General features: G+C 43.7%; 2 protein-coding genes across 5 annotated transcripts in view; both read left to right on the forward strand.

Annotated features, from left to right (window-relative positions):
• The window catches only part of ankrd12 (ankyrin repeat domain 12), a 73,511-nt gene extending 72,424 nt beyond the window's left edge, over positions 1-1,087 (forward strand). For all 4 annotated transcript variants that reach the window (XM_052475932.1, XM_052475931.1, XM_052475933.1 and 1 more), the window contains one exon: positions 1-1,087. This exon is cut by the window's left edge and continues 1,400 nt beyond it. The gene's annotated coding sequence lies outside the window, so the exon portion shown is untranslated.
• Positions 1,088-9,954: 8,867 nt separating this feature from the next.
• LOC127910868 (twisted gastrulation protein homolog 1-A-like) overlaps positions 9,955-27,939 on the forward strand; it is a 74,517-nt gene continuing 56,532 nt past the window's right edge. Inside the window, exons 1-3 of the mRNA XM_052475940.1 lie at positions 9,955-10,260; positions 13,847-14,090; positions 26,803-26,902. Of these exons, the coding sequence (XP_052331900.1) occupies positions 13,950-14,090; positions 26,803-26,902 (241 nt within the window). The 5' untranslated portion in view covers positions 9,955-10,260; positions 13,847-13,949. The remainder of the gene's footprint in view (positions 10,261-13,846; positions 14,091-26,802; positions 26,903-27,939) is intronic.

Here is a 27,939-nt window from a genome sequence, read left to right on the forward strand (position 1 = left end):
CTTTGCTTTTTTAACTTATTTTCTACAGACAGATTGTGCATTTGTAAATAACCCATGTAATGATGGTTTGAAACTTGTACAGAAAAAAAATAACTAATAAATATTTTGATTGTAAAACTTTTTTTTTTTTTCTTTTTAGAAGTTTTTCGTCTGTTTTTAATGGACCAAAAGTTTTATTTTTAAAAATGTTTATTGAGTCCGTGTGCTCTTTCTCTCTGTCAAGGTCCTTGTTGTTGTTACTGTTGTTGAAATCAATGTTGTTGGCGTAACTCTTTGAGAATGTCGGGGTCAGATTCTGTTGTTCCTTTTGGTTCTATCATGTTTGTTTTTATTCCCATTTGGATCCACGCACCGACAACAACGTGGTATTTCTCTGACTGGTGATTTGGATGCTGTTGCCCTTTGTAGCTCTTATTTCCTGGTCCCAGAAGAAGCTCTACCGTGGACTGTTGTGATGGAGTCCCTCAGCTCTACCGTGGACTGTTGTGATGGAGTCACTCAGCTCTACCGTGGACTGTTGTGATGGAGTCACTCAGCTCTACCGTGGACTGTTGTGATGGAGTCACTCAGCTCTACCGTGGACTGTTGTGATGGAGTCACTCAGCTCTACCGTGGACTGTTGTGATGGAGTCACTCAGCTCTACCGTGGACTGTTGTGATGGAGTCACTCAGCTCTACCGTGGACTGTTGTGATGGAGTCACTCAGCTCTACCGTGGACTGTTGTGATGGAGTCACTCAGCTCTTACCGTGGACTGTTGTGATGGAGTCACTCAGCTCTACCGTGGACTGTTGTGATGGAGTCACTCAGCTCTACCGTGGACTGTTGTGATGGAGTCACTCAGCTCTACCGTGGACTGTTGTGATGGAGTCACTCAGCTCTACCGTGGACTGTTGTGATGGAGTCACTCAGCTCTACCGTGGACTGTTGTGATGGAGTCACTCAGCTCTACCGTGGACTGTTGTGATGGAGTCACTCAGCTCTACCGTGGACTGTTTAACTGGAGTCACTCAGCTCTACCGTGGACTGTTGTGATGGAGTCACTCAGCTCTACCGTGGACTGTAACTGATGGAGTCACTCAGCTCTACCGTGGACTGTTGTAACTGGAGTCACTCAGCTCTACCGTGGACTGTTGTGATGGAGTCACTCAGCTCTACCGTGGACTGTTTAACTGGAGTCACTCAGCTCTACCGTGGACTGTTGTGATGGAGTCACTCAGCTCTACCGTGGACTGTTTAACTGAAGTCACTCAGCTCTACCGTGGACTGTTGTGATGGAGTCACTCAGCTCTACCGTGGACTGTTGTGATGGAGTCACTCAGCTCTACCGTGGACTGTTGTGATGGAGGTTTCACTGAAGTCACTCAGCTCTTTCCCTTTTGTTTTGTTCTGTCCTTTCAACAAACAAAGTTTGTCTGAAACGGGACCCTATTCCCTATATAGTGCGCTACTTTTGACGCAAAATGGGACCCTATTCCCTATATAGTGCGCTATTTTAGACCCCAAACGGGACCCTATTCCCTATATAGTGCGCTACTTTTGACCAGGGCCCTATGCAGGCTCTTGTCAAAAAGTATTGCAGATCTGCCAACCTGCGTGCAGTTTGCGTAACATAGTCAAAGTACTCTGCTATGAAAAACAACCTTAAAATACATATGAACAGTCTTCTAGTTTGCAGAATGAGTGTTTTCTTTAGGTAGTTTGCTCCTTCGCTAAGGGGTCACTACGGCGAATGTAGTTAGCTCCTTCGCTAAGGGGTCACTACGGCGAATGTAGTTAGCTCCTTCGCTAAGGGGTCACTACGGCGAAGGTAGTTAGCTACAGCGTTTAGTCAACTAAGCGAGAACTTTCTTGCCTGCACATTTTGATTTCCGTCGTGGTAGTAGGTCGGCATTAACGAGAAAAAGGAACCGTGTTGCTGAAGTTCAGTGCGCGTCGCCGTGTGGATGGAAACAGACATGGCAGAGAGCTGCTGATACCTTCCTTCTTAGAAAGTTATGTCAGACTGTTAAACTTTAGCAGGCATTATGTTAACGACTACATTGCATCCAATAATTTCATTATTCTAAATTTTCTCCACAAACAACAAAATGAAGAAGCCAGTTTACATTTGACTGACTATGGACATAAAGACAGTTATTTGTTAGAATAGTCATTACTGGGGTGGCGCAGTGTAAATGCTCTATGGCTGTGCCACCAGAGATTCTGGGTTCAAATACAGACTATCGCTGTCACCAGGAGGACCATGGGGCGGCGCACAATTGGCCCAGCGTCGTTATGGGAGCGGTTTGGCCGGGCAGGGATGTCCTTGTCCCATCGCGCTCTAGCGACCCCTCTGGCAGACCGGGCGCAGTGCACATTGACGCGGTCGCCAGGTGTACGGTGTTTCCTCCGACACATTGGTGCGGTTTGGCTTCCGGGTTAAGTGGGCATTATGTCAAGAAGCGGTGTGGCTTGGTTGGTTTGTGTTTCGGAGGACGCACAGCTCTCGACCTTCGCCTCTCCCGAGTCTGTACGAGAGTTGCAGGGATGAGACTGTAACTACCAATTGGATACCATGAAATTGGGGAAAAGAAGAAAATTAGATTTACAAATAAAATGGTAGTCATTACCCCTAAATTGAACCTAGAAAAATGTGTTACTGAGACCACCACAATTTAATTTAAGAGCAAACACAAGACTTCTTGTTTGATTATAATTTAAGACCAGGTTTCAGGAGATGACAGTTACAGGTTTTTCAAAAATGCTCCAATTTCCTGAGGGGGAAGTTGACTGACCCCCACCACCACCACACCACCCCAACCTTAGTCCCTACATCAGTCCCACCTTGTCAGAAAGCCCTGATTTGTACATTTTTTAAAATGTATTTCTAGTTAGCTAGTGAAAGAAAAACAGCTAATTACCCAAGTACCCATAGCTGGCTATAGCCTACAATTCCTCTTGAGGTATTCAACATCGTTATTAGGCTAAAATCTGATTTGTTAGGCCAATGATTTGACCAGTCTGGGTGCCGTTGGGGTCTAGAGTGTCGCCACAGCGCTGAAGTGGTACTCGTTTAAAAAAATATATATATTAAAATATTCAAAGTTTTAGTGAACTATGCGCGGGCCCTGGTCTAAACTAATATAGGGACGAGGGTACTGTTTTTGACACGTCACTGTACAGTTCCTCAACCTCCTGTGTGTTGTTCTTTTTAGGTGGTGTCTCGCACCCATTAAAAGAATACTCATTTTGTTGTGGCAAAATTCTTCTATAGAAATAGGAGATGGAGGGGAGAAAAAAAGCTAAACTTTTACAGTTTCGATGTGAGATCACAACAACAAAAAAACTATTTTTTCAACATATTGCCTTTTGAACGATCGTTCTAAAAAAATGTCTATTTTAATATTTTACTTGTTACATGACATGTACATATTTGTAATATATAATTGAATAAATTTTATTGGTTGTGAATCCAAATAATGTCTTGCTGGGTTTTTTTTTTATGTGTCTCAACCTTTTTCTTAGTGTCGTATTGCCAAACCGTTGCTATATAGCGTTTTATTAATTGCTACACTTTGCCAATAATGCACTTTCATCTACAAATACTTACACCACCCAGGCAGTTTACCCTTCAAAGGATTCTTCCAGGTTAATGTGGTCCTTCTGTAGCTCAGTTGGTAGAGCATGGCGCTTGTAACGACAGGGTAGTGGGTTCGATCCCCGGGACCACCCATACGTAGAATGTATGCACACATGACTGTAAGTCGCTTTGGATAAAAGCGTCTGATAAATGGCATATATTATTATTATTATATTATTATATATTATTCTGAAATCCATCTGTATAACACGAGACATTGTGAAAACCTTCACACTGCTGCACCTCACATGGTCAATTCTCTATCAGATACAGAGGTACCATTCTTATCTTCATATTGTTGAACCAAGCTACTCAGCAATCTCTTCCATGGAGACTGGGGGTCAGCCTTATGAACCAAACTACTCAGTAATCTCCTTCATGAAGACTGGGGGTCAGCCTGATGAACCAAACTACTCAGTAATCTCCTTCATGAAGACTGGGGGTCACCAAACTGGGTAATCTCTTCCATGAAGCCTGGGTGTCAGCCTGATGAACCAAACTACTCAGTAATCTGAACCATGAAGACTCAGCCTGATGAAGACTGAAGATTGGGGGTCAGCCTGATGAACCAAACTACTCAGTAATCTCTTCTATGAAGACTGGGGTCAGCCTGATGAACCAAACTACTCGGTAATCTCATCTATGAAGACTGGGGTCAGCCTGATGAACCAAACTACTCAGTAATCTCATCTATGAAGACTGGGGGTCAGCCTGATGAACCAAACTACTCAGTAATCTCTTCCATGGAGACTGGAACAAACTACTCAGTAATCTCATCTATGAAGACTGGGGGTCAGCCTGATGAACCAAACTACTCAGTAATCTCATCTATGAAGACTGGGGGTCAGCCTGATGAACCAAACTACTCAGTAATCTACTCCATGGAGACTGGGGGTCAGCCTGAAGGAACAAACTGCTCAGTAATCTACTCCATGGAGACTGGGGGTCAGCCTGAAGGAACAAGCTACTCAGTAATCTACTCCATGAAGACTGGGGGTCAGCCTGATGAACCAAACTACTCAGTAATCTACTCCATGGAGACTGGGGGTCAGCCTGAAGGAACAAACTACTCAGTAATCTCTTCCATGAAGACTGGGGGTCAGCCTGAAGGAACAAACTACTCAGTAATCTACTCCATGAAGACTGGGGGTCAGCCTGATGAACCAAACTACTCAATAATCTGATCCATGAAGACTGGGGGTCAGCCTGATGAACCAAACTACTCAGTAATCTCATCTATGAAGACTGGGGGTCAGCCTGATGAACCAAACTACTCAATAATCTACTCCATGAAGACTGGGGGTCAGCCTGATGAAACAAACTACTCAGTAATCTACTCCATGAAGACTGGGGGTCAGCCTGAAGGAACAAACTACTCAGTAATCTACTCCATGAAGACTGGGGGTCAGCCTGAAGGAACAAACTACTCAGTAATCTACTCCATGAAGACTGGGGGTCAGCCTGAAGGAACAAACTACTCAGTAATCTACTCCATGAAGACTGGGGGTCAGCCTGATGAACCAAACTACTCAATAATCTGATCCATGAAGACTGGGGGTCAGCCTGATGAACCAAACTACCCAATATTCCCCTCCATCTAGCCTGATTTACACACTCCCACTCCCACACATAATCAAACAGGTTTTTTTCTTGTATACTAAGTAATGTACAATTTTATAACGAATATGATTTGTTAAACTGATTGAACACATTTTTTCATATTTTTGTACTACTATATGTGGTGTGGTTGTCATATCAACCCTTTAGGTCTTCCAACCTGCACACTGTTTTACGACATATCTGTGCTGTTTTGTCTTTCGCTTCTTTTTGCGAATAAATAAACCCTCAAATCTCCGTCCAATAAACGCTAGTGGGCGTGGCGTTTGGACGCAGCGACGTTGATGAGTCGTCCTGCTGGTGTTTCATGTGTTCAGCGAAGGAGTGTTTATTCTTTTGAGCAAAATCTCTGCAGATGGCAGAACTGTGTCTTTCCAGTAGGTGGCGACATACACAAATCATTCCACTAATGACGTCCTACTGTTCAAATCAAGTTGTATTTGTTACATGAATACAACAGGTGTAGTAGACCTTACAGTGAAATGCTGAATACAACAGGTGTAGTAGACCTCACAGTGAAATGCTGAATACAACAGGTGTAGGTAGACCTTACAGTGAAATGCTGAATACAACAGGTGTAGTAGACCTCACAGTGAAATGCTGAATACAACAGGTGTAGTAGACCTTACAGTGAAATGCTGAATACAACAGGTGTAGTAGACCTCACAGTGAAATGCTGAATACAACAGGTGTAGTAGACCTTACAGTGAAATGCTGAATACAACAGGTGTAGTAGACCTCACAGTGAAATGCTGAATACAACAGGTGTAGTAGACCTCACAGTGAAATGCTGAATACAACAGGTGTAGTAGACCTTACAGTGAAATGCTGAATACAACAGGTGTAGACCATACAGTGAAATGCTGAATACAACCAGGTGTAGTAGAAAATACCATTCAGTGAAATGCTGAATACAACAGGTGTAGTAGACCAAACAATGTATTTATATAGCCCTTCGTACATCAGCTGATATCTCAAAGTGCTGTACAGAAACCCAGCCTAAAACCCCAAACAGCAAGCAATGCAGGTGTAGAAGCACAGTGGCTAGGAAAAACTCCCTAGAAAGGCCAAAACCTAGGAAGAAACCTCGAGAGGAACCAGGCTATGAGGGGTGGCCAGTCCTCTTCTGGCTGTGCCGGGTGGAGATAATAACAGAACATGGCCAAGATGTTCAAATGTTCATAAATGACCAGCATGGTCAAATAATAACCACAGTGAACAGGTCAGGGTTCCATAGCCTCAGGCAGAACAGTTGAAACTGGAGTAGCAGCACGGTCAGGTAGACTTGGGACAACAAGGAGTCATCAGGCCAGGTAGTCCTGAGGCATGGTCCTAGGGCTCAGGTCCTCAGAGAGAAAGCAAGAGAGAATTAGAGAGAGCAAACTTAAATTCACACAGGACACTGGATAAGACAGGAGAAATACTCCAGATATAACAAACTGACCCTAGCCTCCCGACACATAAACGACTGCAGCATAAATACTGGAGGCTGAGACAGGAGGGGTCAGGAGACACTGTGGCCCCATCCGATGATACCCCCGGACAGGGCCAAACAGGCAGGATATAACGCAACCCACTTTGCCAAAGCACAGCCCCCACACCACTAGAGGGATATCTCTTTCCACCACCTATGGTATTACAGTACAGAGTCAATGTGGAGGCTATATACAGGGGGTACCGGTACAGAGACAATGTGGAGGCTATATACAGGGTGTACCGGTACAGAGTCCATTTGGAGGCTATATACAGGGTGTTACGGTACAGAGTCAATGTGGAGGCTATATATAGGGGGTACCGGTACAGAGTCAATGTGGAGGCTATACTGTACAGGGGGTACTATATACGGTACAGAGAGTCCATGTGGAGGCTATATACAGGGGTACCGGTACAGAGTCAATGTGGAGACTATATACAGGGGGTACCGGTACAGAGTCAATGTGGAGGCTATATACAGGGGGTACCGGTACAGAGTCAATGTGGAGGCTATATACAGGGGGTACCGGTACAGAGTCCATGTGCGGGGGCACTGGTTAGTTGTGGTAATTGAGATAGTATGTGCATGCACTTAGGGTTGTTCATGTGGCTATGCATAGATACTAACAGAGACTCGTAGCAGTGTAGGGTGGGTGGGGGGGCTTTCCTCTGACACCGCCTTCCACCTTTAGGGCCTTCCTCTGACACTGCCTTCCTCCTTTAGGGCCTTCCTCTGACACCGCCTTCCTCCTTTAGGGCCTTCCTCTGACACCGCCTTCCTCCTTTAGGGCCTTCCTCTGACACCGCCTTCCTCCTTTAGGGCCTTCCTCTGACACCGCCTTCCTCCTTTAGGGCCTTCCTCTGACACCGCCTTCCTCCTTTAGGGCCTTCCTCTGACACCGCCTTCCTCCTTTAGGGCCTTCCTCTGACACCGCCTTCCTCCTTTAGGGCCTTCCTCTGACACCGCCTTCCTCCTTTAGGGCCTTCCTCTGACACCGCCTGGTCCTTTAGGGCCTTCCTCTGACACCGCCTGGTCCTTTAGGGCCTTCCTCTGACACCGCCTGGTCCTGGATGGCAGGAAGCTTTTTTATTTTATTTAAACATACAGTCAATGATACAGTATAAACAAGTCTATCTATATACAATGTGAGCAAATGAGGTGAGAGAAGGGAGGTAAAGGCAAAAAAAAAGACCATGGTGGTAAAGTAAATACAATACAGCAAGTAAAACACTGGAATGGTAGATTTGCAATGGAAGAATGTGCAAAGTAGAGATAGAAATAATGGGGTGCAAAGGAGCTAAATAAATAAATACAGTAGGGGGAGAGGTAGTTGTTTGGGCTAAATTATAGATGGGCTATGTACAGGTGCAGTAATCTGTGAGCTGCTCTGACAGCTGGTGCTTAAAGCTAGTGAGGGAGATAAGTGTTTCCAGTTTCAGAGATTTTTGTAGTTCGTTCCAGTCATTGGCAGCAGAGAACTGGAAGGAGAGGCGGCCAAAGGAGGAATTGGCTTTGGGGGTGACCAGAGAGATATACCTGCTGGAGCGCGTGCTACAGGTGGGAGATGCTATGGTGACCAGCGAGGTGAGATAAGGGGGGACTATACCTAGCAGGGTCTTGTAGATGACATGGAGCCAGTGGGTTTGGCGACGAGTATGAAGCGAGGGCCAACCAACGAGAGCGTACAGGTCGCAGTGGTGGGTAGCCTGCCCCTGGTATTGTACTCCTGTTGCTGTTATAGTGGGTTCAACCAGACGTTGCTGTTATAGTGGGTTCAACCAGACGCTGCTGTTATAGTGGGTTCAACCAGACGTTGCTGTTATAGTGGGTTCAACCAGACGTTGCTGTTATAAGTGGGTTCAACCAGACGTTGCTGTTATAGTGGGTTCAACCAGACGTTGCTGTTATAAGTGGGTTCAACCAGACGTTGCTGTTATAGTGGGTTCAACCAGACGTTGCTGTTATAGTGGGTTCAACCAGACGTTGCTGTTATAGTGGGTTCAACCAGACGCTGCTGTTATAGTGGGTTCAACCAGACGCTGCTGTTATAGTGGGTTCAACCAGACGCTGCTGTTATAGTGGGTTCAACCAGACGCTGCTGTTATAGTGGGTTCAACCAGACGTCGCTGTTATAGTGGGTTCAACCAGACGTCGCTGTTATAGTGGGTTCAACCAGACGTTGCTGTTATAGTGGGTTCAACCAGACGTTGCTGTTATAGTGGGTTCAACCAGACGTTGCTGTTATAGTGGGTTCAACCAGACGTTGCTGTTATAGTGGGTTCAACCAGACGTTGCTGTTATAGTGGGTTCAACCAGACGTTGCTGTTATAGTGGGTTCAACCAGACGCTGCTGTTATAGTGGGTTCAACCAGACGTTGCTGTTATAGTGGGTTCAACCAGACATTGCTGTTATAGTGGGTTCAACCAGACGCTGCTGTTATAGTGGGTTCAACCAGACGTTGCTGTTATAGTGGGTTCAACCAGACGTCGCTGTTATAGTGGGTTCAACCAGACGTCGCTGTTATAGTGGGTTAAACCAGACGTTGCTGTTATAGTGGGTTCAACCAGACATTGCTGTTATAGTGGGTTCAACCAGACGCTGCTGTTATAGTGGGTTCAACCAGACATTGCTGTTATAGTGGGTTCAACCAGACATTGCTGTTATAGTGGGTTCAACCAGATGTTGTGCTCCTGGATGCATCTTTCACATACTGAGTTGTTAGATTGCCTACCTTCCCCTACAATAGAAACCCTGGTTCGAATCCAGGTTGTATCACAACCGGCTGTGATTGGGAGTCCCATAGGGCTGTGCATAATTGGCCTCGCGTTGTCCGGTTTTGGCCGTCATAGCCTATACCGCTACTTGATGGCTTCTGGTCCCTTTCACACCTAAAGAGCACCGTAGGCTGGACCTGCTCACTATGATGACTACAACAACAAATAGCTGCCGAATGGGGAGTTTTATGGCTGTGGGAAAGGTTTGTGTCAGGCTTGACAATGGTTAAGATTTGACTCAGTGGTTCAGTTTCTATACATTAGAAGTCAGTGAGGACATTGGGGAATGATTATTTTATAAATTCAACGTTGCCCATAGTATCTGGACTCTGACTTGACAATATTGTGAAACAAGACAGGAGTGTTTTGAACACATTCACCTTTATGCATCGGGTTTTTAACGGTATCGTAAGGGGAGTCTATATTTCTCCTCCTCCTGACCCCTGAGTGGCTGGCTTCTGTTATCTTGAAGAGCTGCCCAGCCCCGCCACGCCTCACTGATTTGTGTCTCTTCGTTCTGCCTAAGCTACTGGTCCAGCCAGCCGTCTCCAGTCCAACTAACTGCTTAGTTCGTGGATCATGTTAAAAAGGACGCTGTATCTGTAAGGCGCCCGACTGTCTGCGGCGTTGTGGCTGAGAAACTGACGCCCTCCGACTGCACGGTTATTATAGACGGCATAGTTTCATCCTGGACCTTGTGAGGAAAGCGGCGGTGTTGGATTTAAAGGGGGTACAGCCGTCAATCAAACGGAAGGATTCGAACCATTGTAACGGTAAATATGAATCATCTCGTTTTGACTCTTGTGGCGTATCCTACTTGATGAATCGGTGTTGTGTGTGTGCGAGGAAAACGTTAAGTAGCGGTTTTATGGAGCGTTTTTGTGCCGAGGTAGAGAAAGGTAGGTTAAATCTACTGTTAGTGCAGTGAAATTAACGAAATGACCCTAACTTGTGGTTTTCAGTGAAATTAACGAAATGACTGTCACGTGGGTTTTCAGTGTCATTAACATAATTTCTAACTTGTGGTTTTCATCAACGGTATTTTCCTCTGTCCGTTGTGACAAAAATGACTAACGTTAGTCAAACCACTCCTGTTAGAAAAATAATGCATGTCAACGTAGGACAGATGTTTTCCTGTAGGCAACTACAATATATTGAAATGATGAAAACACAACTTATTTGAGGTCATCACAGCTAAGAAATTATTATTTGTTACATATAATACAGGCAACATTATTATCAATGTGTTGCAGCACGATTGGATTTCAAAACAATCCTGTTTGAGTTATTGAACTTATATAATATATATATATATAACCTTTTATCTTTCCCCTATAAAGGTTGTCATAGATCCTTTTTTTTGTCTCTTGTTATAGAAAATTCAAATTCACCACGTTAATTTAGCACCATGAAAGCTGTCTGTGTTCTGTCTGTAAGTCCAATGTGCCTTCAGACTGCACTATATTCTGTCTAACTGTACAGACAGACTGTCTGGTATATGTCTATAGACCTGTCTGTCTGTCTGTCTGTCTGTCTGTCTGTCTGTCTGTCTGTCTGTCTGTCTGTCTGGTATATGTCTATAGACCTGTCTGTCTGTCTGTCTGTCTGTCTGTCTGTCTGTCTGGTATATGTCTATAGACCTGTCTGTCTGTCTGTCTGTCTGTCTGTCTGTCTGTCTGTCTGTCTGTCTGTCTGTCTGTCTGTCTGTCTGTCTGTCTGGTATATGTCTATAGACCTGTCTGTCTGTCTGGTATATGTCTATAGACCTGTCTGTCTGTCTGTCTGTCTGGTATATGTCTATAGACCTGTCTGTCTGCCTGGTATATGTCTATAGACCTGTCTGTCTGTCTGGTATATGTCTATAGACCTGTCTGTCTGTCTGGTATATGTCTATAGACCTGTCTGTCTGTCTGGTATATGTCTATAGACCTGTCTGTCTGTCTGGTATATGTCTATAGACCTGTCTGGCTGTCTGTCTGGTGTATGTCTATAGACCTGTCTGGCTGTCTGTCTGTCTGTCTGTCTGGTATATGTCTATAGACCTGTCTGTCTGTCTGTCTGTCTGTCTGTCTGGTATATGTCTATAGACCTGTCTGTCTGTCTGGTATATGTCTATAGACATGTCTGTCTGTCTGGTATATGTCTATAGACCTGTCTGTCTGTCTGGTATATGTCTATAGACCTGTCTGTCTGTCTGGTATATGTCTATAGACCTGTCTGTCTGTCTGGTATATGTCTATAGACCTGTCTGTCTGTCTGGTATATGTCTATAGACCTGTCTGGCTGTCTGTCTGGTATATGTCTATAGACCTGTCTGGCTGTCTGTCTGTCTGTCTGGTATATGTCTATAGACCTGTCTGTCTGTCTGTCTGTCTGTCTGTCTGTCTGTCTGGTATATGTCTATAGACCTGTCTGTCTGTCTGTCTGTCTGTCTGTCTGTCTGTCTGGTATATGTCTATAGACCTGTCTGTCTGTCTCTGTCTGTCTGTCTGTCTGGTATATGTCTATAGACCTGTCTGTCTGTCTGGTATATGTCTATAGACCTGTCTGTCTGTCTGGTATATGTCTATAGACCTGTCTGTCTGGTATATGTCTATAGACCTGTCTGTCTGTCTGGTATATGTCTATAGACCTGTCTGTCTGTCTGGTATATGTCTATAGACCCGTCTGTCTGTCTGGTATATGTCTATAGACCCGTCTGTCTGTCTGGTATATGTCTATAGACCTGTCTGTCTGTCTGGTATATGTCTATAGACCCGTCTGTCTGTCTGGTATATGTCTATAGACCCGTCTGTCTGTCTGGTATATGTCTATAGACCTGTCTGTCTGTCTGGTATATGTCTATAGACCTGTCTGTCTGTCTGGTATATGTCTATAGACCCGTCTGTCTGTCTGGTATATGTCTATAGACCTGTCTGTCTGGAATATGTCTATAGACCCCCCTGTCTGTCTGGTATGTCTATAGACCTGTCTGTCTGGTATATGTCTATAGACCCCCCTGTCTGTCTGGTATATGTCTATAGACCCCCTGTCTGTCTGGAATATGTCTATAGACCCCCTGTCTGTCTGGTATATGTCTATAGACCCTCCTGTCTGTCTGGTATGTCTATAGACCTGTCTGTCTGGTATATGTCTATAGACCCCCTGTCTGTCTGGAATATGTCTATAGACCTGTCTGTCTGTCTGTCTGTCTGGTATATGTCTATAGACCCTCCTGTCTGTCTGGTATGTCTATAGACCTGTCTGTCTGGTATATGTTTATAGACCCCCTGTCTGTCTGGTATATGTCTATAGACCCGTCTGTCTGTCTGGTATATGTCTATAGACCCGTCTGTCTGTCTGGTATATGTCTATAGACCTGTCTGTCTGGAATATGTCTATAGACCCCCCTGTCTGTCTGGTATGTCTATAGACCTGTCTGTCTGGTATATGTCTATAGACCCCCCTGTCTGTCTGGTATATGTCTATAGACCCTCCTGTCTGTCTGGTATGTCTATAGACCTGTCTGTCTGGTATATGTCTATAGACCCCCCTGTCTGTCTGGAATATGTCTATAGACCTGTCTGTCTGGAATATGTCTATAGACCCCCCTGTCTGTCTGGTATATGTCTATAGACCCTCCTGTCTGTCTGGTATGTCTATAGACCTGTCTGTCTGGAATATGTCTATAGACCCCCCTGTCTGTCTGGTATGTCTATAGACCTGTCTGTCTGGTATATGTCTATAGACCCCCCTGTCTGTCTGGTATATGTCTATAGACCCTCCTGTCTGTCTGGTATGTCTATAGACCTGTCTGTCTGGTATATGTCTATAGACCCTCCTGTCTGTCTGGTATGTCTATAGACCTGTCTGTCTGGTATATGTCTATAGACCCCCCTGTCTGTCTGGTATATGTCTATAGACCCTCCTGTCTGTCTGGTATGTCTATAGACCTGTCTGTCTGGTATATGTCTATAGACCCCCCTGTCTGTCTGGTATATGTCTATAGACCCGTCTGTCTGTCTGGTATATGTCTATAGACCCCCCTGTCTGTCTGGAATATGTCTATAGACCTGTCTGGAATATGTCTATAGACCCCCCTGTCTGTCTGGTATATGTCTATAGACCCTCCTGTCTGTCTGGTATGTCTATAGACCTGTCTGTCTGGTATATGTCTATAGACCCCCCTGTCTGTCTGGTATATGTCTATAGACCCTCCTGTCTGTCTGGTATGTCTATAGACCTGTCTGTCTGGTATATGTCTATAGACCTGTCTGTCTGTCTGGAATATGTCTGTAGACCTGCTTGTGTTTATTGATTTAAACACACACGCATCCCACCTCCCAGCACTGACACCATTCTTTTCTTACGTTGACCCAGGTGGACAGACAGTGTGTTGCTGTGTGTGTGTGTGTGTGTGTGTGCGTGTGGAGACAACCGGACCACCAGGTGTGTGTGTCCAGCCTACTAGCTGACTGTCAGGATGAGGCCTGGTCAGCTGTATGTTCTGGTTCCAGCCTCCGCTGCCCTCCTCCTCTTCCTCATGGTCCTGTCAGAACCGTCTCAGACCAGCGCCTGCAACAAGGCCCTCTGCGCCTCGGATGTCAGCAAGTGTCTCATACAGGTGAAGTGTGTGTGTGTGTGTGTGTGTGTGTGTGTGTGTGTGTGTGTGTGTGTGTGTGTGTGTGTGTGTGTGTGTGTGTGTGTGTGTGTGTGTGTGTGTGTGTGTGTGCAGGGGCGGACTGGGACAAAAACTCTGCCCTGGCATTTTAGCCACACCAACCAACATCCCAAGCTGTCTTTAAGATGTCTGCATGTCTTTAAGATGTAGACATCATGAAGATTTTTGTCCCCTCTACCCTAGTGTTAAGTACTACTACATATTTAGTATTCCCCTCTACCCTAGTGATAAGTACTACTACATATTTAGTATTCCCCTCTACCCTAGTGATAAGTACTACTACATATTTAGTATTCCCCTCTACCCTAGTGTTAAGTACTACTACATATGAAGTATTAAGTTAATTACTCCCTCATACACTGCATTCGGAAAGTATTCAGACCCCTTGACTTTATCCACATTTTGTTACGTTACAGCCTTATTCTAAAATTAATTAAATATGTTTTTCTCATTAATCTACACACAATACCCCCTTAATGACATCACAATACCCCCTTAATGACATCACAATACCCCCTTAATGACATCACAATACCCCCTTAATGACATCACAATACCCCCTTAATTAATGACATCACAATACCCCCTTAATGACATCACAATACCCCCTTAATGACAAAGTGAAACCTTTGATATGAGGCTCGAAATTGATCTTGTTTCTATTGATCAACCTTGAGATGTTTCTATAAGTTTTATTTATTTATCTGTCTAGCTAGTAATAGTACTAGAATAAATAGTGTTTTAGTCATGACACATTGAGACTTACTGTATTTCATCAGAGAACAGTGCTTTAGTCATTACACATTGAGACTTACTGTATTTTATCAGAGAACAGGGCTTTAGTCATGACACATTGAGACTTACTGTATTTTATCAGAGAACAGGGCTTTAGTCATTACACATTGAGACTTACTGTATTTTATCAGAGAACAGGGCTTTAGTCATGACACATTGAGACTTACTGTATTTTATCAGAGAACAGGGCTTTAGTCATGACACATTGAGACTTACTGTATTTTATCAGAGAACAGGGCTTTAGTCATGACACATTGAGACTTACTGTATTTTATCAGAGAACAGGGCTTTAGTCATGACACATTGAGACTTACTGTATTTTATCAGAGAACAGGGCTTTAGTCATGACACATTGAGACTTACTGTATTTTATCAGAGAACAGGGCTTTAGTCATGACACATTGAGACTTACTGTATTTTATCAGAGAACAGGGCTTTAGTCATGACACATTGAGACTTACTGTATTTTATCAGAGAACAGGGCTTTAGTCATGACACATTGAGACTTACTGTATTTTATCAGAGAACAGGGCTTTAGTCATTACACATTGAGACTTACTGTATTTTATCAGAGAACAGTGCTTTAGTCATTACACATTGAGACTTACTGTATTTTATCAGAGAACAGGGCTTTAGTCATTACACATTGAGACTTACTGTATTTTATCAGAGAACAGGGCTTTAGTCATGACACATTGAGACTTACTGTATTTCATCAGAGAACAGGGCTTTAGCCATGACACATTGAGACTTACTGTATTTCATCAGAGAACAGGGCTTTAGCCATGACACATTGAGACTTACTGTATTTTATCAGAGAACAGGGCTTTAGTCATTACACATTGAGACTTACTGTATTTCATCAGACATAATCCATTTTCCTCCCTGTTGGATCCATGTGTTTTTACTGAACATTTTAGAGAGCAGCTGTGTGTGTGTGTAGGCGGAGGTGGAGAGAGCAGCTGTGTGTGTGTAGGCGGAGGTGGAGAGAGCAGCTGTGTGTGTGTGTAGGCGGAGGTGGAGAGAGCAGCTGTGTGTGTGTAGGCGGAGGTGGAGAGAGCAGCTGTGTGTGTGTGGAGGCGGAGGTGGAGAGAGCGGTGTGTGTGTAGGCGGAGGTGGAGAGAGCAGCTGTGTGTGTGTGTAGGCGGAGGTGGAGAGAGCAGCTGTGTGTGTGTGTAGGCGGAGGTGGAGAGAGCAGCTGTGTGTGTGTAGGCGGAGGTGGAGAGAGCAGCTGTGTGTGTGTAGGCGGAGGTGGAGAGAGCAGCTGTGTGTGTGTGTAGGCGGAGGTGGAGAGAGCAGCACTGTGTGTGTGTGTAGGCGGAGGTGGAGAGAGCAGCGGTGTGTGTGTAGGCGGAGGTGGAGAGAGCAGCTGTGTGTGTGTGTAGGCGGAGGTGGAGAGAGCAGCTGTGTGTGTGTAGGCGGAGGTGGAGAGAGCAGCTGTGTGTGTGTAGGCGGAGGTGGAGAGAGCAGCTGTGTGTGTGTGTAGGCGGAGGTGGAGAGAGCAGCTGTGTGTGTGTGTAGGCGGAGGTGGAGAGAGCAGCTGTGTGTGTGTAGGCGGAGGTGGAGAGAGCAGCTGTGTGTGTGTAGGCGGAGGTGGAGAGAGCAGCTGTGTGTGTGTAGGTGACGGTGGGGTGGGGGGGGGGTCAGTGTGAGAGTCCCGGAGGTGGAGAGAGCAGCACTGTGTGTGTGTAAGTGGCGGTGGGGGCAGGGGGGGGGTCAGTGTGTGTGTTTTTTAAATTTTTATTTCACCTTTATTTAACCAGGTAGGCAAGTTGAGAACAAGTTCTCATTTACAATTGCGACCTGGCCAAGATAAAGCAAAGCAGTTCGACAGATACAACGACACAGAGTTACACATGGAGTAAAACAAACATACAGTCAATAATACAGTATAAACAAGTCTATATATGATGTGAGCAAATGAGGTGAGAAGGGAGGTAAAGGCAAAAAAGGCCATGGTGGTAAAGTAAATACAATATAGCAAGTAAAACACTGGAATGGTAGTTTTGCAATGGAAGAATGTGCAATGTAGAAATAAAAATAATGGGGTGCAAAGGAGCAAAATAAATAAATAAATTAAATACAGTTGGGAAAGAGGTAGTTGTTTGGGCTAAATTATAGGTGGGCTATGTACAGGTGCAGTAATCTGTGAGCTGCTCTGACAGCTGGTGCTTAAAGCTAGTGAGGGAGATAAGTGTTTCCAGTTTCAGAGATGTTTGTAGTTCGTTCCAGTCATTGAGAGAACTGGAAGGAGAGGCGGCCAAAGAAAGAATTGGTTTTGGGGGTGACTAGAGAGATATACCTGCTGGAGCGTGTGCTACAGGTGGGAGATGCTATGGTGACCAGCGAGCTGAGATAAGGGGGGACTTTACCTAGCAGGGTCTTGTAGATGACATGGAGCCAGTGGGTTTGGCGACGAGTATGAAGCGAGGGCCAGCCAACGAGAGCGTACAGGTCGCAATGGTGGGTAGTATATGGGGCTTTGGTGACAAAACGGATTGCACTGTGATAGACTGCATCCAATTTGTTGAGTAGGGTATTGGAGGCTATTTTGTAAATGACATCGCCAAAGTCGAGGATTGGTAGGATGGTCAGTTTTACAAGGGTATGTTTGGCAGCATGAGTGAAGGATGCTTTGTTGCGAAATAGGAAGCCAATTCTAGATTTAACTTTGGATTGGAGATGTTTGATATGGGTCTGGAAGGAGAGTTTACAGTTTAACCAGACACCTAAGTATTTGTAGATGTCCACGTATTCTAAGTCAGAGCCGTCCAGAGTAGTGATGTTGGACAGGCGGGTAGGTCCAGGTAGCGATCGGTTGAAGAGCATGCATTTAGTTTTACTTGTATTTAAGAGCAATTGGAGGCCACGGAAGAAGAGTTGTATGGCATTGAAGCTTGCCTGGAGGGTTGTTAACAGTGTCCAAAGAAGGGCCAGAAGTATACAGAATGGTGTCGTCTGCGTAGAGGTGGATCAGAGACTCACCAGCAGCAAGAGCGACATCATTGATGTCCGGACAGCAGACCCTCCGATTTGACACACTGAACTCTATCAGAGAAGTAGTTGGTGAACCAGGCGAGGCAATCATTTGAGAAACCAAGGCTGGCGAGTCTGCCGATGAGGATGTGGTGATTGACAGAGTCGAAAGCCTTGGCCAGATCAATGAATACGGCTGCACAGTAATGTTTCTTATCGATGGCGGTTAAGATATCGTTTAGGACCTTGAGCGTGGCTGAGGTGCACCCATGACTAGCTCTGAAACCAGATTGCATAGCAGAGAAGGTATGGTGAGATTCGAAATGGTCGGTAATCTGTTTGTTGACTTGGCTTTCGAAGACCTTAGAAATTTCTTGAATGGGGTATGTTTATTTAAGATGGTTAGGAAGGCATTTAAAAAAAAATATCCAGGCATCCTCTACTGACGGGATGAGATCAATATCCTTCCAGGATACCCCGGCCAGGTCGTTTAGAAAGGCCTGCTCGCTGAAGTGTTTCAGGGAGCGTTTTACAGTGATGAGTGGAGGTCGTTTGACCGCTGACCCATTACGGATGCAGGCAATGAGGCACTGAGATCTTGGTTGAAGACAGCAGAGGTGTATTTAGAGGGGAAGTTGGTTAGGATGATATCTATGAGGGTGCCCGTGTTTAAGGCTTTGGGGAGGTACCTGGTAGGTTCATTGATAATTTGTGTGAGATTGAGGGCATCAAGTTTAGATTGTAGGATGGCTGGGGTGTTAAGCATGTTCCAGTTTAGGTCGCCTAGCAGCACGAGCTCTGAAGATAGATGGGGGGCAATCAGTTCACATATGGTGTTAAAAGTAGAAGTTCAAATTGTATGGGTACAGACCTGGATAGTAGGACAGAACTCTGCAGGCTATCTTTGCAGTAGATTGCAATACCTCCCCCTTTGGCAGTTCTATCTTGTCTGAAAATGTTGTAGTTTGGAATTAAAATTTCTGAATTTTTGGTGGTCTTCCTAAGCCAGGATTCAGACACAGCTAGAACATCCGGGTTGGCAGAGTGTGCTAAAGCAGTGAATAGAACAAACTTAGGGAGGAGGCTTCTAATGTTAACATGCATGAAACCAAGGCTATTATGGTTACAGAAGTCGTCAAAAGAGAGCGCCTGGGGAATAAGAGTGGAGCTAGGCACTGCAGGGCCTGGATTCACCTCTACACCACCAGAGGAACAGAGGAGGAGTAGAATAAGGGTGCGGCTAAAAGCAATAAGAATTGGTCGTCTAGAACGTCTGGAACAGAGAGTAAAAGGAGGTTTCTGGGGGCGATAAAATAGCATCAAGGTATAATGTACAGACAAAGGTATGGTAGGATGTGAATACAGTGGAGGTAAACCTAGGTATTGAGTGATGAAGAGAGAGATATTGTCTCTAGAAACATCATTGAAACCAGGAGATGTCATTGCATGTGTGGGTGGTGGAACTAATAGGTTGGTTAAGGTATAGTGAGCAGGACTAGAGGCTCTACAGTGAAATAAGCCAATAAACACTAACCAGAACAGCAATGGACAAGACATATTGACATTAAGGAGAGGCATGCTTAGTCGAGTGATCAAAAGGGTCCAGTGAGTGGAGAGGTTGGTTGGGGGTCACGGCGATTTAGACAGCTAGCCAGGCCATCGGTAGCAAGCTCGCATAGGATGGAGGTCTGTTTTTAGCCACCTCTTGCGTTCCGTCAGTAGATTAGTGGGGTTCCGTGTGGTAGAGGGGATTAATCCCAATCACACAACAAAAAAACACAAAAAAAAACAATAGATTTATTTGTTTTTTGTCCCATTTTGTGAATTCTTGGTCGGTGAGCATACTTCAGACCTCACAACCATGAAGGTCAATGGGTTCTATAACTGATTCAATAATGTTTTGCCAGATCCTAATTGGTATCAAATTGTATGTTCCTTTTGATGGCGCAGAAGGTCCTTCTTGCCTTGTCTCTTCAGATCGTTCACAGCTTTGTGGAAGATACCTCTGGTGCTGATGTCTAGGCCGAGGTATGTGTCGTTTTCTGTGTGCTCTTGGGCAACGGTGTCTCGATGGAATTTGTATTCGGGGTCCTGGCAACTGGACCTTTTTTGGAACACATTTTAATTTTTATCTTACTGAGATTTACTGTCAGGGCCCGAGGTCTGACAGAATCTGTGTAGAACATCTAGGTGCTGCTGTAGGCTCTTCTCGGTTGGGGACAGAAGCACCTCACTCTTTCTCTCCATCTCACTTTCTCTCTCTCTGTCTCTCTCTCTTTCTCTCTCTCTATCTCCCTGTTCCTCTCTCTCTCTCTCTCTCTCTCTCTCTCTCTCTCTCTCTCTCTTTTCTCTTTCTCTTTCTCTCTCTTTCTCTTTCTCTTTCTCCCTCTCTCTCTCTCTCTTTCTCCCTCTCTCTCTCTCTCTCTCTCTCTCTCTCTCTCTCTCTCTCTCTCTCTCTCTTTCTCTTTCTCTTTCTCTTTCTCTTTCTCTCTCTCTTCTTTCTCTCTCTCTCTTTCTCCCTCTCTCTTTCTCCCTCTCTCTCTCTCTCTCTCTCTCTCTCTCTCTTTCTCTCTCTCTCTCTCTTTCTCCCTCTCTCTCTCTCTCTCTCTCTCTCTCTCCTCTCTCTCACTCTCACTCTCTCTTTCTCTCTCCCCTCCTTCACAGCTTTGACCTTGACATTGTGGAATGTGCTTTCTGTTCTGTTGTGTGTCAGGAGAAGGCAGGGAGTGAGAGGGAGAGACAAAGAGAGGAGGTAATATACAGTGAGAAACACCATAGCAGTCCAACTCCCCTGTCGACCAAACTGCTTAGTCTCCCCTCTCCGTACCCTACCATTGGGGCTTTAGTGTGCTGCCAAAATGTGTTTTCACTTTGTTGAAAGAATGTGAATCTCTCGTTAGGTTTTGTTTCTGCCTTTTGATTGTTGGTGCCTTTATTAGACTGAACTAACTCATACAGTGAACTTTCTTCAGGTTCACAATCGAGTTTGTTTTCATGTAGATAAATACAGTTGCTTGTGTGTTCTGATCTTAGTACATGTCTGAACACGTACATACATACATGCATACAGTATCACGTGTTTATGTTCCCTTCCTGACCAGAAATGAAGCTTCCTACTGTGGCAACATTCTTCTGATATACAGAAAAAAAGTATGTGAGTTTTACTATTCACAAGAAGCATCGCCTGATGTGAACCATGGCTCGAACAAAAGAGATCTCAGAAGACCTAAGATTAAGAAAGGGTCACAAAATTATCTCTGTCATTATGAGGTATTGTGTGTAGATTGCTGATTTTAAATAAGATGTTTTATTCCATTTTAGAATAAGGCTGTAACGTAACAAAGTGTGGAAAAAGTGAAGGGGTCTGAATACTTTCCGAAGGCATTGTGTGTGTGTGTGTGTGTGTGTGTGTGTGTGTGTGTGTGTGTGTGTGTGTGTGTGTGTGTGTGTGTGTGTGTGTGTGTGTGTGTGTGTGTGTGTGTGTGTGTGTGTGTGTGTGTGTGTGTGTAACATAGCAATTGTATCCGTTATGTGTGTAACTGGCTGTAACATACAGTACCTTCAGAAAGTATTCACACCCCTTGACCTATTCCACATTTTGTTGTTGGGTAAGTCTCTGTGAGCTGTGCGTCTTTCTGGGTAAGTCGCTGTGAGTCTTTCTGGGTAAGTCTCTAAGAGCTGTGAGTCTTTCTGGGTAAGTCTCTAAGAGCTGTGAGTCTTTCTGGGTAAGTCTCTGAGAGCTGTGAGTCTTTCTGGGTAAGTCTCTGAGAGCTGTGAGTCTTTCTGGGTAAGTCTCTGAGAGCTGTGAGTCTTTCTGGGTAAGTCTCTAAGAGCTGTGAGTCTTTCTGGGTAAGTCTCTGAGAGCTGTGAGTCTTTCTGGGTAAGACTCTGAGAGCTGTGAGTCTTTCTGGGTAAGTCTCTGAGAGCTGTGAGTCTTTCTGGGTAAGTCTGGGAGCTGTGAGTGTTTCTGGGTAAGTCTCTTACAGCTGAGAGACTTTCTGGGTAAGTCTCTGAGAGCTGTGAGTCTTTAAGAACTTTGCACATCTGGATTGTACAATATTTGCACGTTATTATCGTTTAAATTCATCAATCTCTGTCAAGTTCATTGTTGATCATTGCTAGACAGCCATTTTCAAGTCTTGCCATAGATTGTCAAGCCGATTTAAGACAACTGTAACTAGGCCAAATTCAACATCATCTCGGTAACCAACTCCAGTGTATATTTGGCCCATCTTGGTAACCAACTCCAGTGTATATTTGGCCCATCTTGGTAAGCAACTCCAGTGTATATTTGGCTTTGTGTTTTAGGTCATTGTCCTGATGAAAGGTGAATTTGTCTACCAGTGTCTGGTTTGAAAGCAGACTGAACCAGGTTTTCCTCTAGGACTTTGCCTAGCCTATTCCGTTTCATTTCAACTTATAAAAAAACTCCCCAGTCCTTGCCGATGACAAGCATGCCCATAACATGATGCAGCCACGACACCATACTTTGAAATATGAGTAGTGGTACTCAGTGACGTATTCAGGATGTAAGGTACATTTCTTTGTAACATTTATTGCAGTTTGACTTTATTGTGCCTTATTGCAAACAGGATGCATGTTTGGGAATATTTTTATTCTGTACATGTTTTCACAGTGTTGTGGGTCCATCAGTTTCCTCCAAACACAGCCATTAAACTCTGTAACTGTTTTAAAGTCACCATTGGCCTCATGGTGAAATCCCTGAGTGGTTTCCTTCCTCTCCGGCAACTGAGTTAGGAAGGACGCCTGTATCTTTGTAGTGACTGGGTGTATTGATACACCATCCAAAAAATGTAGCTCAGTTGGTAGAGCATGGCGCTTGTAACGCCAGGGTAGTGGGTTCGATTCCCGGGACCACCCATACGTAGAATGTATGCACACATGACTGTAAGTCGCTTTGGATAAAAGCGTCTGCGAAATGGCATATATTATTATATTATTATTAATGAATAACTTCTCCGCTCAAAGGGATATTCAATGTCTGCTTTTTTTTTTTTTTGCCCATCGACCAATAGGTGCCCTTCTTTGCAAGGCATTTGGAAACCTCTCTGTTCTTAGTGGTTGAAATTCACTGCTCGACTGAGGGACCTTACAGATAATTGTATGTGTGGGGTACAGAGATGAGGTAGTCTACCAATAGGAGCCCTTCTTTGCAGGGCATTGGATACAGGGTACAGAGATGAGGTAGTCTACCAATAGGAGCCCTTCTTTGCGAGGCATTGGATACAGGGTACAGAGATGAGGTAGTCTACCAATAGGAGCCCTTCTTTGCAGGGCATTGGATACAGGGTACAGAGATGAGGTAGACTACCAATAGGAGCCCTTCTTTGCAGGGCATTGGATACAGGGTACAGAGATGAGGTAGTCTACCAATAGGAGCCCTTCTTTGCAGGGCATTGGATACAGGGTATAGAGATGAGGTAGTCTACCAATAGGAGCCCTTCTTTGAGGTAGTCGTTCAAAAATCATGTTATTAAACACCATTATTACACACAGAGTGAGTCCATGCAACTTATTATGTGACTTGTTGAGCACATTTTTACTCCTGAACTATTTAGGCTCCTTGACATAACAAAAGGGGTTGAATACTTATTGACTCAAGACATTTCAGCTTTTTATTTTTTTTAAATTAATTTGTAAACATTTTTAAAAGCATAGTTCCACTTTGACATTATGGGGTATTGTGTGTAGGCCAGTTACGCAACATCTAAATGTCATCAATTTTAAATTCAGGCTGCAACAAGTCAAGAGGTGTGAATACTTACTGAAGGACCTGTAGTCATTATAACCAGTATGTATGACTGTAGTCATTATAACCAGTATGTATGACTGTAGTCATTATAACCAGTATGTATGAGTGTAACATAGTCATTATAACCAGTATGTATGACTGTAGTCATTATAACCAGTATGTATGACTGTAGTCATTATAACCAGTATGTATGACTGTAGTCATTATAACCAGTATGTATGACTGTAGTCATTATAACCAGTATGTATGACTGTAGTCATTATAACCAGTATGTATGACTGTAGTCATTATAACCAGTATGTATGACTGTAGTCATTATAACCAGTATGTATGACTGTAGTCATTATAACCAGTATGTATGACTGTAGTCATTATAACCAGTATGTATGACTGTAGTCATTATAACCAGTATGTATGACTGTAGTCATTATAACCAGTATGTATGACTGTAGTCATTATAACCAGTATGTATGACTGTAGTCATTATAACCAGTATGTATGACTGTAGTCATTATAACCAGTATGTATGACTGTAGTCATTATAACCAGTATGTATGACTGTAGTCATTATAACCAGTATGTATGACTGTAGTCATTATAACCAGTATGTATGACTGTAGTCATTATAACCAGTATGTATGACTGTAGTCATTATAACCAGTATGTATGACTGTAGTCATTATAACCAGTATGTATGACTGTAGTCATTATAACCAGTATGTATGACTGTAGTCATTATAACCAGTATGTATGACTGTAGTCATTTTAACCAGTATGTATGACTGTAGTCATTTTAACCAGTATGTATGACTGTAGTCATTATAACCAGTATGTATGACTGTAGTCATTATAACCAGTATGTATGACTGTAGTCATTATAACCAGTATGTATGACTGTAGTCATTATAACCAGTATGTATGACTGTAGTCATTATAACCAGTATGTATGACTGTAGTCATTATAACCAGTATGTATGACTGTAGTCATTATAACCAGTATGTATGACTGTAGTCATTATAACCAGTATGTATGACTGTAGTCATTATAACCAGTATGTATGACTGTAGTCATTATAACCAGTATGTATGACTGTAGTCATTATAACCAGTATGTATGACTGTAGTCATTATAACCAGTATGTATGACTGTAGTCATTATAACCAGTATGTATGACTGTAGTCATTATAATTATAACAGTATGTATGACTGTAGTCATTATAACCAGTATGTATGACTGTAGTCATTATAACCAGTATGTATGACTGTAGTCATTATAACCAGTATGTATGACTGTAGTCATTATAACCAGTATGTATGACTGTAGTCATTATAACCAGTATGTATGACTGTAGTCATTATAACCAGTATGTATGACTGTAGTCATTATAACCAGTATGTATGACTGTAGTCATTATAACCAGTATGTATGACTGTAGTCATTATAACCAGTATGTATGACTGTAGTCATTATAACCAGTATGTATGACTGTAGTCATTATAACCAGTATGTATGACTGTAGTCATTATAACCAGTATGTATGACTGTAGTCATTATAACCAGTATGTATGACTGTAGTCATTATAACCAGTATGTATGACTGTAGTCATTATAACCAGTATGTATGACTGTAGTCATTATAACCAGTATGTATGACTGTAGTCATTATAACCAGTATGTATGACTGTAGTCATTATAACCAGTATGTATGACTGTAGTCATTATAACCAGTATGTATGACTGTAGTCATTATAACCAGTATGTATGACTGTAGTCATTATAACCAGTATGTATGACTGTAGTCATTATAACCAGTATGTATGACTGTAGTCATTATAACCAGTATGTATTAGTGTAGTCATTATAACCAGTATGTATGACTGTAGTCATTATAACCAGTATGTATGACTGTAGTCATTATAACCAGTATGTATGACTGTAGTCATTATAACCAGTATGTATGACTGTAGTCATTATAACCAGTATGTATGACTGTAGTCATTATAACCAGTATGTATGACTGTAGTCATTATAACCAGTATGTATGTGCTGTTTCCTGTGTGTGTCGGTGTGTTCTGTCTACACTGGGCCTGGTCTCTGTAGTGACAGACTGTAAGTACAGTAAACAACACACAGAAAGACCACAACTCCAGTCCTACATCACCAGTCCTACATCACCAGTCCTACATCACCAGTCCTACATAACCAGTCCTACATCACCAGTCCTACATAACCAGTCCTACATAACCAGTCCTACATCACCAGTCCTACATCACCAGTCCTACATCACCAGTCCTACATCACCAGTCCTACATCACCAGTCCTACATAACCAGTCCTACATAACCAGTCCTACATCACCAGTCCTACATAACCAGTCCTACATAACCAGTCCTACATAACCAGTCCTACATGACCAGTCCTACATGACCAGTCCTACATAACCAGTCCTACATAACCAGTCCTACATCACCAGTCCTACATCACCAGTCCTACATCACCAGTCCTACATAACCAGTCCTACATAACCAGTCCTACATAACCAGTCCTACATAACCAGTCCTACATCACCAGTCCTACATAACCAGTCCTACATAACCTACATAAACTACATAACCAGTCCTACATGTCCTACTTAACCTACATAACCGGTCCTACATAACCTACATAACCAGTCCTACATTATCAGTACTACATTATCAGTCCTACATTATCAGTCCTACATAACCAGTCCTACATTATCAGTCCTACATAACCAGTCCTACATTATCAGTCCTACATAACCAGTCCTACATAACCAGTCCTACATTATCAGTCCTACATAACCGGTCCTACATAACCTACATAACCAGTCCTACATTATCAGTCCTACATAACCAGTCCTACATAACCAGTCCTACATAACCAGCCCTACATAACCAAAGTAGGAAAACCTCTGAGGCCAGTATATCTTGTAGCTAGTCTATTCAATTGAGTTGATTGTGTGTGTGTGTGTGTGTGTGTGTGTGTGTGTGTGTGTGTGTGTGTGTGTGTGTGTGTGTGTGTGTGTGTGTGTGTGTGTGTGTGTGTGTGTGTCTCGGTGTCGGTGTCGGTGTTCTGTGTGTGTGTTGCAGGAGCTGTGTCAGTGTCGTCCGTCCGATGGGAACTGTTCATGCTGTAAAGAGTGTATGCTCTGTCTGGGGACACTGTGGGAGGAATGCTGTGACTGTGTCGGTGAGTACCATGTACACGATGGTTTAAGATGAGGTTGTGTGTGTGTGTGTGTGTGTGTGTGTGTGTGTGTGTGTGTGTGTGTGTGTGTGTGTGTGTTTCTGCTGTAAGGTGTAAGTCACATCTCACACAGTACAATATGAAAATAATTTATCTTTCGTCTTTCTGTGTTTTTGCATAATTTTCAGTCAATTCGCAAGTGGCTGAATCTCACCAGAGAAATCATCAGAGAGAGGGAAACAGCGCCCCTCTGTGTCTCTATGTGTAGCCTATGTATCTGATGCTGTGTGGACCAAAAGAGTATGACATGTTATTTTCAATAACGGCCTAGGAATAGTGGGTTAACTGCCTTGTTCAGGGGCAGAACGACAGATTAGTACCTTGTCAACTCAGGGATTTGATCTTGCATCCTTTTGGTTACAAGTCCGACGCTCTAAACCACTAGGCTACCCTGCCGCCTCTACACTCTAACCACTAGGCTACCTGCCGCCTCTACACTCTAACCACTAGGCTACCTGCCGCCTCTACACTCTAACCACTAAGCTACCCTGCCGCCTCTACACTCTAACCACTAGGCTACCCTGCCGCCTCTACACTCTAACCACTAGGCTACCATACCACCTCTACACTCTAACCACTAGGCTACCATACCACCTCTACACTCTAACCACTAGGCTACCATACCACCTCTACACTCTAACCCCTAGGCTACCATACCACCTCTACACTCTAACCACTAGGCTACCATACCACCTCTACACTCTAACCACTAGGCTACCATACCACCTCTACACTCTAACCACTAGGCTACCATACCACCTCTACACTCTAACCCCTAGGCTACCATACCACCTCTACACTCTAACCACTAGGCTACCTGCCGCCCCATTTGATTGATTGATGCCAAACAAGCATTTTGGCCTTCCTTGATAATTAAAAAATAATATTAATTAGCCAATTAGCATAGAGCTGAGCTCAACTGTGGGTGGTCCTGGCACTGTAAAAACATCCCTTGTTTTTTGCAATCTTTAAGTTTGTTT

This window comes from Oncorhynchus keta, chromosome 23, assembly GCF_023373465.1.
Source record: "Oncorhynchus keta strain PuntledgeMale-10-30-2019 chromosome 23, Oket_V2, whole genome shotgun sequence".
In the NCBI taxonomy this organism is placed as follows: domain Eukaryota; kingdom Metazoa; phylum Chordata; class Actinopteri; order Salmoniformes; family Salmonidae; genus Oncorhynchus; species Oncorhynchus keta.